This window comes from Ambystoma mexicanum, chromosome 7p (assembly GCF_040938575.1).
Source record: "Ambystoma mexicanum isolate Mex_15411 chromosome 7p, UKY_AmexF1_1, whole genome shotgun sequence".
Classification (NCBI taxonomy): domain Eukaryota; kingdom Metazoa; phylum Chordata; class Amphibia; order Caudata; family Ambystomatidae; genus Ambystoma; species Ambystoma mexicanum.
Window position 1 is genome coordinate 576,614,886 of NC_090939.1, and position 16,193 is coordinate 576,631,078.

The 16,193-nt window shown below is 46.0% G+C and overlaps 1 protein-coding gene across 1 annotated transcript in view; it reads left to right on the top strand.

Annotated features, from left to right (window-relative positions):
* The window catches only part of VWA3B (von Willebrand factor A domain containing 3B), a 2,300,294-nt gene that overhangs the window by 1,486,234 nt on the left and 797,867 nt on the right, over window positions 1–16,193 (top strand). Inside the window, exon 19 of the mRNA XM_069636259.1 lies at window positions 14,497–14,716. Within this exon, the coding sequence (XP_069492360.1) occupies window positions 14,497–14,716 (220 nt within the window). The remainder of the gene's footprint in view (window positions 1–14,496; window positions 14,717–16,193) is intronic.

Genomic DNA, 16,193 nt, shown 5'->3' on the forward strand with positions numbered 1-16,193 from the left:
CTTTGGCCTAACATGTTTAGCATTAAGTCAAGATGAGATATAGTTTGTTTGGCAAGCTTGAACACAGTAAGCCGGGTAAGCACGGTGTCATGGGATCCAGTGAATCACAATAGGCAAATTCAATTTTTGCTAGGAGGGCCTAAAGCACAGTGTACAGAGGATGCAGGTGCTATAGAACATAGTAAATCACAATAGGCAGATTCGATTTTTGCTAGGATGGCCTAAAACACAGTGTGCAGAAGAAGCAGGTACTATAAAACACAGTAAGACACAATATGCAAAGTCTGTTATTGCTGGAAACGCCTGAGGCACAGTAGGTATGTGTAAGCAGAGTGCTATATAAACTAGTGTCAGGCTAGAGTCAATTGCACATGTAAGATAGAAACAGTATGCCGCTGGCCACTGGCAACTGCAACACTTGGCAATAAGGTTAAGGTAGCCTATGCGGCGCTAAATAGTGCTCATAGGGGCTAATGCAGCATTCAGGTAGAAGGGTGGACGAGGCTAAGCAGTCACATCTATTAGTAAGGCGGATCTAGGCTAATGCTAAGTTCACAGAAATATATATGGTGTATACTGCATATAACACTCATTGTTAGTGTAAGGACAATCACAGCATTACAAGTGTGTAGGTAAACCACGGGAAAAAGCTTACGGGCCGCCAGCTCATGAGATAACTTAACATTGTAGAAATAGTTGCACCTAATCGTTATTGGGCTCAACAATAGCAGCAAAGGGCTGTAATAACAGGAAGTAGGGGGAGTGGGGCCAGCACAACAATGTAGGGTCTGGTGCATAGATCGTGGTTGTGCAGGCAGTGAGGAACATGGGTTTAGGGTCACAGTACCTTATAATAGTGCCATCCGGCGGCAGCAAGTCTTAGGGGTGCAAAGTTCCTGGCAGGAGGCAGGGTCAGGCATGGACAGGTTAGGACAGGTGTTTGCCTTCGCTCATGGCCTTAGTGAAGATGGCCGGCTCGCGCCTCCCGGCGACGGATTGGCTGACTTCTAGTCACCGTTGGCCAATCGATGCGGTTGGCAGGCTGAGGTGGGGAAAAGCCAGGAAATGGAAGGCCTTATGCTGCTAGGCATCCATCTTGGAATGGGTGCCACATGCAGCTCGGTATAGGTGCAGGGCAGGATGCGGCATGCAGCTGTGGTTGGGGTGCCTGCCTGTAAAGTATTTCATGAATGGTGCTGCTGATGCCGGTGCGCATTTAAGCAGCACTTTCAACAAAAATAATGGCAGATAAATGAAGCTGTCGGCAGGGTCCGGGTCCTTACCTTGATGGAGGGAAGCTCCGGCTTCACCTTCTCAAGGGGTGCACTGCTACAGCAGTGTTCGTTGGAGCTCCTGCTCCTACGCCCGGGTCCGTTCAAGTGTGCAGGCTATTTTGTAATTTTCATTAATACACCCGTTGTGTGCAAAATCATTTAATGCTTGGACATTGTTCATTTTGTGTGTGTCCGTTCTATACATGACAGCACACAGTGCCCAACTCCCCACACACCCTGTGTCCATGTCCACACGGTCCCAGTGCTCAGTGTAGCACTGACACAATACCATCAACGTCCCTGTGGTTCAGAAGTAATCGTCAATCAGTGATTGGCGTATGGCACAGCCATCTTGTGCATCAGGTACTGGCAGGGGTGCTGCATCTCCTCCATCATCATCCTCATCATCCTCACCCGGTGCATCCATGTCAATGTCAGGTGGCAGTGGTACATTTCTCCAGATGCACATGTTGTGCAGCATGACACAGACCATGGTGATCTTTGCCACCTTCTCAGGGCCATAAAGGAGTGTTCTGCCAGACCTGCTTAGGCAGCGGAACCGTGCCTTCAACAGGCCAAAGGTCTGCTCAATCACAACACAGGCACGGGTATGATCCAGATTGTACTCCTCTTCGTGCCTGTTACGCGGGTTCCGCACAGGGGTAAGTAGCCACGGCTTCAAGGGATAGCCACCATCACCTGCATGGGAGCACAAAGAGGTTTATGTGAGTCAATCTGAGGTGACACCATTACGATTCACGGCCATGGCCGCAGCTATTTGGTGTTGACATGCACATGTTCCTGTATGTATGCACACAGATTGATTTGATGCATTGTGTACTGCAATATGGCCTGCTTGTGCGTCTTGCATGTTGTCATTGATGTGCGGCATTGATGTGTCATGTTCGGGTTGGGATGTTCAGGTCAACAGTGTTTAGCTCTGCATCCCCCCCATCCCACTCAGGAGGAGTATGCACCCCCCCAATCCCACCCAGGAGGAGTATGCATCCCCCCCAATCCCACCCAGGTGGAGTATGCATCCACCCCGCAATCCAACCCAGGTGGAGTATGCACCCACCCCCCAATCCCACCCAGGTGGAGTATGCATCCACCCCCCAATCCCACCCAGGTGGAGTATGCACCCTCCCCCACCTCACAGCCCTGATGCACTGCCATGGACCAGTCAGGCAACTCACCAAGCAGCCAGGCACGTCATCCAGCATGTCGCTCCGTGTAGCTGCGTAGCGTGGAGTTATGCAGAACCATGGCATCATGTGTAGATTCGGGATATCGGGCACAGCAATGTGTGATGATCTTGCTGGAGTCACATACCATCTGCACATTGATGGAGTGGTATTGCTTGCGATTGCGGTACACCACCTCATTGGCATGAGGGGTCACCAATTCTACATGGGTGCAGTCGACAGCACTGACACAATTGGGCATGCCTGCCAGTGTATGGAAGCCTACTCTGGTGTCAGCAAGCTCCTGGCCAATCCGTGGTAGGTAAATGTGGATGCTGTCATGCTTCAGGAGGGCATCAAGCACTTGGCTCAGCATCCGGGACAAGTGTGGTTGTGATATGCCATGCAGCTGGCCCACTGTGTGCTGGTAGGTGCCTGTGGCCAGGAAGTGGAGCACAGACACCCCCTTTAGTAGAGGGGATGGCAGTGCGTATTTCTATGAGGCTGATGATGTCATCGTTTATCATGTCCACTATGGTGGTGATGGTGGCCCGGTCCAACTGGTACAGGGTGTGGATCTGCTCAGGGGTTAGATTGATTGGACTGGGTCTGATGCGAGGGATTGGTGGCTGCCTACGTGGTACCACTGGCGGCACTGGTGGAACTTGCTGGGCCTGTCTCACCCTCCTTCTCCTCCTGCGTCTCCTCTGTGCTGCCTGTTGTTTTAGCTGTAGTTGTTGTTGCTGTTGTTGCTGTTGTTGTGGCAGTACAGGCATGTCCTCCAGCCCCATGATTGCAACAGCTAGTGGGATCATTTTGGTGTAGGAAGGGGTGTGGTGTGTGGGTGTACTCCTTTTGTACTGGGACAGGCTCCATTGACTCCACCTGTGGTGATTGTGTGCACCTGTGCCAGTTGCCTGCACTGCAAGTTGTTATTTGCGGGTGGTCTGCTATGCCTGTATTGGTGCCGTCATGCAGGCCCTAATTACCGCCATCGGGATGCCGGTAAGTGCATGCCCGCGTTACTTGTGATGTCCTCCTGTTAGCGGTATCCTGGTATTTCGCACCATGAAGGGGCACATGTACGCGCGCATGCCGGTAAGAAGGGGCACGGTATGGGCGGTGGCGGTATTGGCATGTTGTCGGCTCGTAATGGCCCGGACCCGTTAATGATGCCGGTATTGCCATTCCACCTTCCTTTTTTCATTACCTCCATACTCGTAATGAAGCCCCCACAGTGTTTGTAGGATGGAGATGGTAATAGAACATGGATGGGATTGTGGTAGTGAAGTTGAGAGTTGCACCAGGTGTGGCCATGTCCCCAACCATTCCCGAGTATGCACTAAAATAGAAGCTGAGAACTGGTCTATAAAAAGTCAGTAAAACACTAAGGGCCATGCAGCCACCACTTAGAGTAGAATAGGTTGTGTGACTCAAGTAGGGCACAGGTAATTTGAAACACTGTCTTGTTGTGTAAGCACCTTATCAATAGCTCCCCAAGAAAATCACATAAGTAGGAGGATTGCCGAATACCCAGACAGGGTTACACAAGTAGCATAGAAATGGACAAAGTTTCTATATACAAGGGCACGGAAAAGTGCGTGCACCGAGGGGAGTTCTGCTTAGAATCTGAAACCGCACCAGATAACATTTCCCAGGGCACACAGTTGCAATTATTAAAGTTAATTAATTTCAGTTGGTAGTAGTAAGAAACAGACATATCCTTGAATGCCAGGTGGAAGTAGCGACCGTGCCAATTGGTCCCATACCAAATGATTACACAGCTACCGGAGTGGCTGCCGAAAGAGAGCACACACACGTTAGAACAGCAGAAAATGCAGTAAATAGATGACATTAATCTCTGAACAGTGGGCCTCTACCAAGTGATCCAAACAATGGTTGTTTATTCCAGGCCCAATTAGATAGTACACCTTCCACTTCGTAGGACATCGAGACACTGAGATGCCAGGCCAAGGTTCATGAACAAAACAGGTAGATAAGGCCTCAGGCCTGGTAGGGAGTATCTTCTTAAACTTGATCGCAGCAGTTCGCCCATCTCCCCTTCCCCTTTTCCACCACCATGTAACCCTCCCCTACAAGTATTGTCAAGCATGTATATGCTTATATTCTACAATCCCTGAGGTCCGTCAGCATTGAGTCTCCTCTATCTGCCTTCTCTGCCCTCTGTGCCCAGTGTGCCGCCTGTGAGACCGGGCATGACTTTCATTGAAACTGGGCTTCTGCCAACCTCGTCTTAAGTGCGCACTTGAACTGCTCCCTGCAGGTGGACTCTGCTGCGCAAAGGAGTCACAGCAAGGAGTCCTTGACCCTCCACCAGACACTGGGTATCTCAGCAGTGCCTCCAAATGTTAAGATAGGCCCAAATACCCCAAAAAAGATGAAAACTCAATAACAGAGTAACTCCAAGTGAACGAGAAAACCCAGCTTTATTTTGGTACAAACAGCCACTGGGAGAGCATACAAAGGACAATCTCAAAATGGAAAAACACGTTTTTAAATGAAGAAATCATCATAACTGACGTCAGAGTTAATAATCATAAAAAACTTCTCCTCTGTTACTTGATTGGTTGGTAGAACATATAGGTAAATATATGTGAACCTTTTACTATTGGGTCTTCTACAACTAATAACTCCTCTGAGGTACATCCTCCAAAAAGTTATACATTTCAATTTAACATGCTATTCGTTGGCACTCTACTACACTAGTCGATAAGAAGAACATTATTTGATTGTTCGGTCGTTTGCTCATCCGACCTTGGGCACTGTTATGCACTGCCAAGGGGTACTGGGAGTCCCCCAGTGTTTTCAACAGAGTGCTGCAGATGGACTTGGGGAATGTACAAACACCCAGTACCATTATACAGTACGTTGATGATTTGTTAGTGTGTAGCACCACAGAGGAAGAGTGCAGGGCAGATTCAGAAACGTTGCTAAAATTATTGGCTGAGAAAGGATATGAAGTGGACAAACATAAATTGTAGTATTTGTGCCAAATTATATCAAAAGAAGGGAGGCGGGTGATGCCTGACAGAGCAGAAGCAATTGCAAATACACCCACACCCAGAGACTGTGAAAGAATTACAGCAAATCCTAGGGCAATGTAATTATTGTCACTTGTGGGTCTTTGACTACAGCATGTATGTTCTTCCCCTTTTAGAAGGATTGAAGGAAGCACAGAAAGAGAAGAGCCCCTTAATGTGGACAGACAGGATGATCAATGTATTTGAAGCGCTGAAATAAGTGATAAGTACAGCCCCTGTGTTAGAAATACCAGATTTCAAGGAACATTTTGATCTATTCTCACATTAAAATGTATACGTTGTGACGACTGTCCTCACGCAAACAACTTGAATGTGGCACACATTTCAGTGGGATTTTAGATCCAGTGATGAGAAGGCATTTTCCATGTGAACAAGCACTGGCTGCAGCCACCTTTGCAATAGAGAAATCATCACAAGATTTATCCTTGGCCTCAAGCCCAGGGACCGCGTCTCTCCACTGGCTCCTGGTTGCTGCGAGGATCAAGTTCAAAACCCTCTGCATCATCCACAAGGGTTTCTGGGGCCTGGGACCCCCCTACATCCAACTCTCTCTCCTTAAATACCTCTCTGCTAGACCCCTTCAGTCTTCTAGCTTCAACTCTCTGCAGACCAGACACTTTACCAAGCAGAGAGTGGGGCGGGGGTTGTATCTCTCTCCTCCACAGTTGCTTCCCTCTGGAATGGCCTTGCTGCCCCTCTCAGACTTGAGCCAGATCTTTTTGAGTTCCGAAAGCTTCTCAAGACCCTCTTTTTCATTGCCTCCGTCCCTTTCCCCCTCCCTTGCTAATGTCCCTCTCTGCCTCACTTTAACTGGCTGCCTAGTTCCTTCTGATTCATACAGGGCATCAGGCCATCCTTGACCAGTCTACCCTAGAACTTGGTCTCCACTGACCAGCCCCCAGCCTGAACTTGCCCTTCTATGCTCCCTCCCCCTGCATTAGCCTGGCTGGGTCTGCACCCCTATTGAACCCATCCAGCCTCATCCTCGCACTTAGCACATGGACCTTCTTTCACCTGCACTCTGCAATTCCCCTGTCACTTGTCCACCTGTCCTCCCCTTAACACTCACATAACCCATGGGCCCCCATCCTCCCCTTAGTACCCCCACAGGCCCCAACAATTGCATGCTTGCCACTCTGACCTGCACTTCCTTTCCCTCCGTTGTATTAGCACATTCCGCTTTGAATGACTCATCCCCCTGTCCCCCACACTTCTTTTTACTGCATTTGCATGATCCAAATGACACAAGGCCTAGTAGGACGGTTTTTTATTTTCTTATCCCTGTCCCCCACCCCACCCCACCCCTGTCTTGTTGCACCTTGAAACACCAATACTGTATAGGCACATTATAAATAACCAAAATAAATAATAAATAAATAAATAAATACATCTGCAATAACGATGGGCTGTGAATTAACATTGTATGCAGAACACTCTCTGTTTGCCATTCTTGAAAAACAAAAATCTACACTCCCTTCACATCGAGCATCTGAATATGAGATTATAATATCGAACTCAACAGAAAACATTATCAGATGCTGCACTGTGAATCCAGCAACATTCATTGTTGAACCAGTGCGGGGAGGAGATTGAGTTTATGGCTGCTCCGCATATACAGACATCCATGACGATGTACCCACAGTAAAGAAAACAAAGTTAGAGGGGGGAGAGGCGGTTTTTATTGACGGTTCATAGACGATAGATCAGAGCACTGGATTGAGGCATTCAGGAACTGCAGTGATAAGGAGTAGAGACGATGATTTTGAGATTGTGACACGCATCAGAGTGCCAGCACATATTTCTGTGCAGGCAGCTGAGTTAGTGGTGATGATATTAGCATTCGAAGAGCATAAGGACCAGGTAGTGACAATATATTCTGACTCCGCCTTCGTGACATCTACAGTACACTCAGGACAGTCACTGTGAAGAATGAGGGGCTTCCAGCGTGCAGATGGCACGCCAGTCCAGCATGCCCCAATTATTAGGGCAATGACTAGATGCATTGGCGTATCCCACAGTGGCTGCCGTGGTGAAGTGCGCAGCCCATACCAGGTGCAAAGACTTGCCTTTCCATGGCAACGAAGCAGCAGACGCAGAGGGAAAAAGGGCAGCAGATTTCCCACAAATAGAAGACAGAGAAATTGCCCCACACAAAATTGTGCTAAGCATCAAGATGCCGGAGGGCCATAATGTATTACAATTAACACAAATAGTGGAACTGCAGGGACATGCTCCACAGATGGAACAGGACCTGTGGATAAAACATGGATGCTCAGTCTCCCCCTCTGATCTTGTGTTGTAGCAGAATAATACAGGGAAACCTGTAATGCCCTTCAAGTTACAGCAACTGCACTACCCAGCCCACACCACAAGGGAATATGTGGCAGCAGAACTTTCAAAACACTGGTTCATCATAAACCTGCATGAGCATGTTGTGAATTGTATTGTTAATTGCGCCACATGCCAGCAATATACTTCTGGGCACACTTTGAGAATGTCAATATGCTCCAAAATTGTAATGGATACCAATCCATGATCATGGTTCTGTATCCCCTTTCACGCTGGTTTGAAGCAGGACCATGTACCCATTAAGATGCCAAGTCGGCTCCTAAGTTCCTTGTATGTGAGGTGTTTCCCTGATGGGGAGTGTGTGAAGTGTTGTGGTCAGATAACAGACAACACTTTGTAAACATGCTATTCTCAGCAGTAACATCCCTGCTTGGTGTCAAGCACAAGCTTTGTCCCACTTATCACCCCAGATGAACAGCGTTGTAGAAGATTTAAATGGCCTGTTGAAGGTGCGCATTGCAAAACTGAAAGATACGCTAAAGAAAAATTGGGTGCATTGCCTTCCCCTGGCTCTTTTTGCACTACGCAATCAGCAAGGCTCAAAGCACCACCTCACGCCGCGTGAAACAAAAACAGTTAGAAGGATGCACATTCCCATTGTTCCTCCCACGTATCTCGATTGGATGCAGAGAGTTCTGAGACTGTGTTAGGTGATGAAATGCATGACTATTTGACTGCTATGACTAAATGTCTGAAATGTATTTCTCAACAGATAAAGGTGCAGCCGGAGGGCCAAGAAGCAACCAATGACAACAGAGAAGTAATTGTAGATGTACATGCTGTAATATCCCCCCCTTGCAGTTATTTTCCAGCGACTTGATTTATATAATGTGATGAATCCAGTCCAGTTATTACTTATTCCCTGGCAGTGACCTCATCCCATGGGGCCAGGGGACGGCAGTCACTATCTGATCCTGACTCTGGGGGCGGATGTATGAGGGAGGATCACATTGGAGGATACAGCTGTCGGGCAGTGGTGGTAACTCCATCAGACGAGAGACATTCTTCTCCCCGTCCTCCTGAAGACCCTATAATACCCATGTTCTGGATGGTTTGTTGTCATCCTACATATCTCCCTTATATTAAAAATCAGAAACTCCTTTCTTTATGTCATTCTAGACAAAATTCCATCTATACTTCAAACATTCACAGCACACATATAACATCTCCTGTTTCTGCTGTTTCTCTATATAAAACCTTTGTACAATATCATTTTAGAAATCCAATAACATCTGTGGACTTCAGCTCCCATAAAGCCTCAAGTCCTGAGACGAAGAAGAGGAGGGAGGAGTTGATGCAAACGAAGCAAAGCCTAAAGCCTAATGTGCAGACTAGTTCTTTGGCGAACCTAAAGTCTGCAGGACATTTAAAAATGGCATCCGAACTCAATGAAGCAAAACAGGAGAGAATCTTGCAGGAGAAAGTCGACAGAGAGAAGACGAGCCCATCCATGTGGCAGCTCACAAACGTGAGCCACACATACCGGCATGACGTGAAAGAAGGAGAGACACAGCAGGCAAACCTGAAGGACCATGCGTAAGCACTGCGAGCCACAGCAGAGCTCCTGGAGGTATGGTCATGCCAGGAAGCAGCATTCTCTGGTCCAAGCTACAGAGGGAACCGGCGAGTGAAAGCAGAGCTGCAGTAAATCCTGGAGAATTGTCTGCATCATGTAAGAAGCCATCCCAGGAAGGAAGCTTCACTGCAGAGGCACGTCCTAAGTTGAAAATGCTGAAAACTACCGGCAAGTCTACCCAGAGCCATTGGGCACCCTGGGGCGTACCGGCATGCATGCAATAAACCAAATTAATTATGTGAGACTGCTATTATGGAGAGTGCTCAAAGGCGATTTAAATACAGACAAAACCCAATGTTGAATCAGTGCCCAAAAATAAGAATATTTGAATACCGACAAGATAAAGTGCAGCAACAAAACCTGGACTAATAACTATGCATGAGATTTCAATGTGGGGGAATGCTGGAGGGTTACCCTAAGTAAACATATTAAAACACAGCAAAGTTGATGTGACTGTGGCATAGTGAAAAGGACAGTGTAACCAATAAGAAGTCTTGGCAAAAGGAATACACCAGGAAGTTGACATTTGGGGAAGGATACCTGGCAGGGAAGTATACAAGGGGATCTGCAGGACCTCAGAGGAGGATTCTTGGCAGGGCAGTATACCAGGCAATCAACCAAAGCTATATAAAGTCTTTAACATTGTGACAAGATACCTTGCAGGGGAGTGTACCAGACGATCTAAGAAGTCCATAAAAGAAGTCCTGGCAACCAAACATACCAGGTATTTTAAAACACTATAAGAACTTTAAAACTGTGGGAAGATACCTGGCAGGCGAGTTACCGGGGATCTGAGAAGCACATGAAAGAAGTCCTGGGTGGTAGATACACCAGGCACTTGGAGTTGTACAAATACTTTTTCTTTAAACTTACATTTTTATTGAATTTTCAAGGACACAAATTCTCGAATCAAATCAGTAACCATCAGACCAAGAAATGCATTTAGTTTCTCGCCCGCACCCACCCTCAACCTAGAACGTAGACACTGCAGTATAATCACCATTGTCCAGCCATGTCGAGGAATATATACCTGGAACTTACAATACAATTACCTTTCCTCCTGCCCCAGCCTTTTCGAACTATCGCATTGACACCCTCTTGGTCTGTTAGTGCATCTCTTCCCCGCTACATGTGCCCCCTCAGAATCGAGGACGATTCACACCTAGTCCTACTGACCAAATTCTGCTGCCATCCTCCCTGTCAGGGCCATTATTCTTCTTTCAATCATACCACAGGCCTGTCACTCCCCCATTACAACAGGAATAAGCCCCTTTCCTGGTGGAAGGCAGCCATAGAGTCATGTATCATTGCAGTGAGTTTTTCCATTATAAACATGTCCCACAATTTGGCCATCCAGTCCGCTTTCATGGGAGTAGTAGGGCCTTTCCACTTCTGAGCAATGCCAATCTCTCTGCCCTTAACAGAGCCTCCCACATTCTAGGGTATCTGGTCTCATCCCCATCACCAATTGGGACCCCCAATAACATCTGTATAGGGGGCATGGTGAGAGGAACCCCAGTAATCTCCTTAATCCAACTAAGAACCTCAGTCCTGTATACCTTTACTTTGGGGCATTTACACCACATATCGAATAATGAACGGCCCAAACTGCACTCTCTTGGGCAAAGAGGGGACACACCCACATACATTTTGGATAGCTTAAGTGGGTCCAGGTGCCATCCATGTAGCATCTTGAAATTATGCTCCATTGATCAGGTAAAGAGATTTCCATGGAACATTACCTTGTAAACCCTCTCCCATATATCTTCAGATACTTCATCCCTGTCTGTTGATCTCAATAAGCTTTAAAACCTTATCTACCTGATAAGTCTGCCGATACCATGACCTTTGTTTAACTTATAGTATCCCCTTCAATCGGATGTATTCAAGGTCATTTATTGTTTCTTACCCCTGCACATCAGCCACCACCCCATAGTCCAAGACCCTACCCTCCACAAACAGTTGCCCCACCCTCTCTACAAACCTCTCTATGACCATAGCTGAGTGTGACTCAATCCTTTAGTTCCCAGGTCTCGGGGGGCACCCTAAAGAGTGCTCAGTGGAGAATGCCATGAGGAGAGTCTATCGTTAATGCCCCCTTTCTTTCATACCAACCATAGCACCCCCAGGGTTGGATGCCCTAGAACTTAGTCCAGGATTTGCTTTCGCAAAGTCCACAGCAGGTCCCTAACTTTTTTCAGGTGTGTGAGCATATCCTCCGGATACGTCCAGTAGTTCCTTATGTCATTCTGCATGAATTCTAACAATACTCGTACTTGGGCAAAGCAAGCAACGCATAGCACATAACATAAACAATTCAGAAACTGGTAGCCTAGTTGGCTGTTGATTGTGCTCTGTGGGAACGTTGTGTGTCCTTTCATGCACCTTTACTCACCCTTAACCTTTGTCAGCTCCTTCATTCCCTTCAGCAGGCCTCGCTCCACCTTTCCAACCAAACTCTGCTCGTTCATTTTTCGAGTCCCAAAAGCTGCCAGAAGTGCTTCCCTCCGTCAGACAGTTACAACCAAAACTCTGTTGTCCAAGAAATCACTGGTATTTTCCACAACATAATGCTTGTGTGAACCTTATTTCCTTTCAAACATGCACGGCACTTAGCTTAATGTCCGGGAGTCCGATGGGACTGCCCGGACCAAAAGATGAACACCAATTCACGGAAGAAGTTTCTTGTCACCGCTGTGGCCCGGAATGCTTTCTCATAACATCAGTCCTCCGGCGCCTCTAATCCTCCGAACCTGCTTCTTTCCCAACACCACCACATCCGCCCGTGCAAACGCTCAATAAGCCGCACTTGAGCACAGGTGGCCTGCGTCTAAATAGTCCAAGGCTCACTACGTGCAGCTGAAGAAACACGTGCATAATGACTACAAAACCTTCCCAATGCTGCTGGTAAATGTAACTTCCTTTACTCCCGCTCCAGTCATCAGCATCTTCCATGCCCAATGGGTCCCCTTCTGCTCCAACCCCTAATCCTGACACTAATATTATCACAGTGTAGGAAAATTGGGAAAAGGGCTGTATAGCAGCACATGATGATAGTGATATTGGGTAAAGATAACGTGTTACACATCCACACACAAACAGATGAACCACATCAAATGACAGGTTCGACACCCTCCCCCCCCCATTTCTTACCCTGAGAACTATACCTGGCACTGGGTCGACTGTGAAGGAGATGGGGACTGCTGCTTTATGGGAGTCTGGCTAGAGGAGTACGTAGAATAAGGAGGTAGCTTGAGGAGGGTGTGCAAAGTATGGATACCTAAATACGGCTATGACAGGAGGAAGGAGAATTTAGGTGTGGTCTACAAATTGACCAGAGGAGTAGAGTGTGGTATTGGATATGAGAATTGCACCAGGTCTGGCTACACCCCCAACCGTTCCCAAGTATGCATGAAAATACAAGCTGAGAACAGGTCTATAAACAGTCAGTATAACACTAAGGGCCATGCAGTCGCCATTTAGAGCAGAATAGGTTGGACGACACAAGTAGAGCGACAGGTAGTTTACATTCATATAAGTAAGATAGTTGCAGAATACCCAGTCAGGGTTACACAAGTAGTATAGAAATGGACAAGGCTGCTGTGTACATGGGCAGGGAATAGTGAATGGCAGCATGCATGTAAAAGACACGAAGAACACTAACATGGCAGAGAATGAACCAAAGTACCACCATTGCTCAGTCTAAACTTTGCAAGGCTTCAATCTGAAATAATGCAAATAGCTTAACACAAGTGCCAGGCTTCACAATCCTCTCACAGCAGCCCAAGCACCAAGGTCAGTGTGTCGAGGGGAGTTCTGTTTTGAAGCTGAAACCGCACCAAATAGCGTTTCCCAGAGCTTACAGTTTCAATTATTAAAGTTAATTAGTTTCAATTGGTGGCAGTAAAAAACAGACATATGCTTGAATGCCAGGTGCAAGTAGCTACAGTGCCAACTGGTCCCATAACAAATGAATACACATCTCCCCGAATAGCTGCTGAAAGAGACCACAAACATGTTAGAACAGAAGAAAATGCAATAAATAGATTAAATTGAACTCTGGACAGTGGTCCTCTACCACGTGATCCAAACAATGGTCTGACATTCCACGGCCAATTAGATAGTACACCTGCCACTTTGTTGTACATCCAGAAACCAAGACGACATGCCAAGGCAACAAACAAAATTGGCAGATAAGTCCTCAGGCCTGGAAATGAGCAGGGAGTGTCTTCTTAATCTTGATCATAGCGGTTCACCCATTCTTCCTTCCCCACCACATACCTCTTGGCGCTGCATAACAATGCCTGAGGTCAGATGAGCAAACGACCGACCAATCAACTTATGTTCTTATCGACTAGCGTAGTAGAGTGCCAACCAATAGCATGTTAGATTGAAATGTTTCACTTTTTGGAGGATGTACCTAGGAGGTGTTATTAGTTGTAGAAGAGCCAATAGTAAAAGGTTCACATATGTAACTATATGTTCTATTACTCTACCGACTAATCAAGCAACAGAGCAGAAGTTTTTTATGATGATTATTAACTCTGACATTATTTATGATGATTTCTTTGTTTAAAAACTTGTTTTTCCTAATGCCATTTTGAGATTGCCCTTTGTATGCTCTCCCAGCGACCATTTGTAATGGAATAAAGTTCGGTTTTCCCATGCACTTGGAGTTACTCTGTTATTGAGTTTTACTCTTTATTGGGGTGTTTGGGCTTATCTTAACATGACGGATAGAGAAGTGAGAGACAGCAGCAGCACTGTAAAGTTATAATTACATAATGCCTTTCAGATTTCCTTTAAAGGTGCATCTCTGTATGACTCTATGCTGGAGGGAGAAAGCGGAGACCCTTGCGTTTTTTAGTGGCAGCTTGCTCAAAGTACCAGTATTACAAGCCTTGTGCATGCTAACTGGTGTGGTGCATAACCAACTGAACTCAGACAGTGGTGTTCACATACACCTGGAGCTTTAAAACAGTGGTTGAAAGAATAACATAAATATTACAATGTAAGTTAAAATACTCCTATTTTCTTTTTTGTGTTTCTAGATTTGAAACTCTTGAACCAGTTGCCTATAATGAGAACAAAGACACTTTACTCCAAGCATTAGAAACGCTTGGTTGGCCCATTTCACCTGAAGATGTCACTTTGTTGGAGGATGAAATCGAGACTGGAACCACATACATACAACAGGCCACGGAGCTGCAGCAGCAGGCAAAAGAGGAAGCTAATAAGGCAATAGAGCCACAAGTCCATTCCCAGGAAGAGGTATGTTTACTGGAGACTTGTTAACTTGGTACTTTACCATACCTTCATTCTTCACTCATTTTTAACCAATACAAATTCTTCTTTTGCCATCTGCTTTAAGCCATGGTTCTTTGTAACTGTTATTACCTAACCTTTTGAAGACCGCGTGTCCATCAAGGCTACCAAGTCTTTCTGATGGGCATTCCTTTAAGTAGCTTGTGTTGGTGGACACACATCACACTTAGGCCAATACCAAAGAAAAGGTATAGCACTCGCCTAGAAGATTTAGGATGTGGTTGCCCAGAGAGTGAGATTTGAATGTAGTCACCATTGGGATGATTCGACTAAAGAGGCAAAAATAATTGTATGATTTCTTTGAGAGGCTATTGCCACCCAGGGAGGTATCAGTTAACCAGTCAGTTTTCTCGGAAAGCAGATAGTAACTGCTGGTATTGTGGCACAGTTCCGGCACAACACTTGTTTGATATTTGGTTTGGTTTTCTTAGCGTGTCTGTGCTTTACCATTGATGCCTGATCCGACAGATTCTGCCTTCAATGCTTTTGTTTGTATCGGCTTGCACTGCTTACGTGATGCAAACAGAAAAGGCTATTCAATTATGGATGAGCATCCCTTTTTTTTCTATGGATTCGCTATGGATATACTTGTTTTTTCACGTTCATATTCTTGTTCATGCTGTTAGCGTGTTGCATAAGGAGAAGATACCACATTTAAGACAATTACATACAAGCGTTACCCGGGATTGCCTGTGCCTCCATTTTCTTGCCTTGATCGAAGCGTGACTTCAAACTTTATTTTGAAATTGTCCTACCCAAATCCCATATCAAAATATACAGTACTAGGATTGTACTTCTACATATGATTATTATGTTCAATATATACAATATTTTGAAAATGCTGCTTATAAGCAATGGCTTATACCTGCATGTTAAAACTATATGAAGTAGAAAAAGTTATTCATTGGAAAAGCATTGAAGAGTGTGTTAATTTTACTAACACAAATTGAGGCTCTTGTGAATTGGCAGTGGAGCCCAATGCGAATGTAAAAGCATCAATTGCCAATGAGTAAAATAAGGTTCTTGTTTTTCCGGTGTGACCTGTGAGCAGAAGCAGCTGTGCTGACCTGGAAACACTTTTGAGCCATACATGCCTAATGGTGGAGCCTGGAAAGTGAAAAACCATGCCCGGAGAGCTATGGCTTGAAAGCATTCCAGTTGGTGTGAGGACTCACATCCCAGGTTTTGTGGAACAGTGGAACCACTCAGAGACCAGACTGTGTATGTAGAGGCAGCGTTAACTGGGAAGCAAAACTGGCCGTGTTTTGTAAAGGGGCCCTATATTAATTCAACTGTGCAAGAAAAACCAACTCCTCTAATTATTTGCTTCAAATGTATGTGGGGGTTTATGAGAGATGGAAAGAATGGGGCAATAAGGAAGGGGAAGAGGAACAGAAAAGCAGGCTCCCCTCTCAAAAGAGGT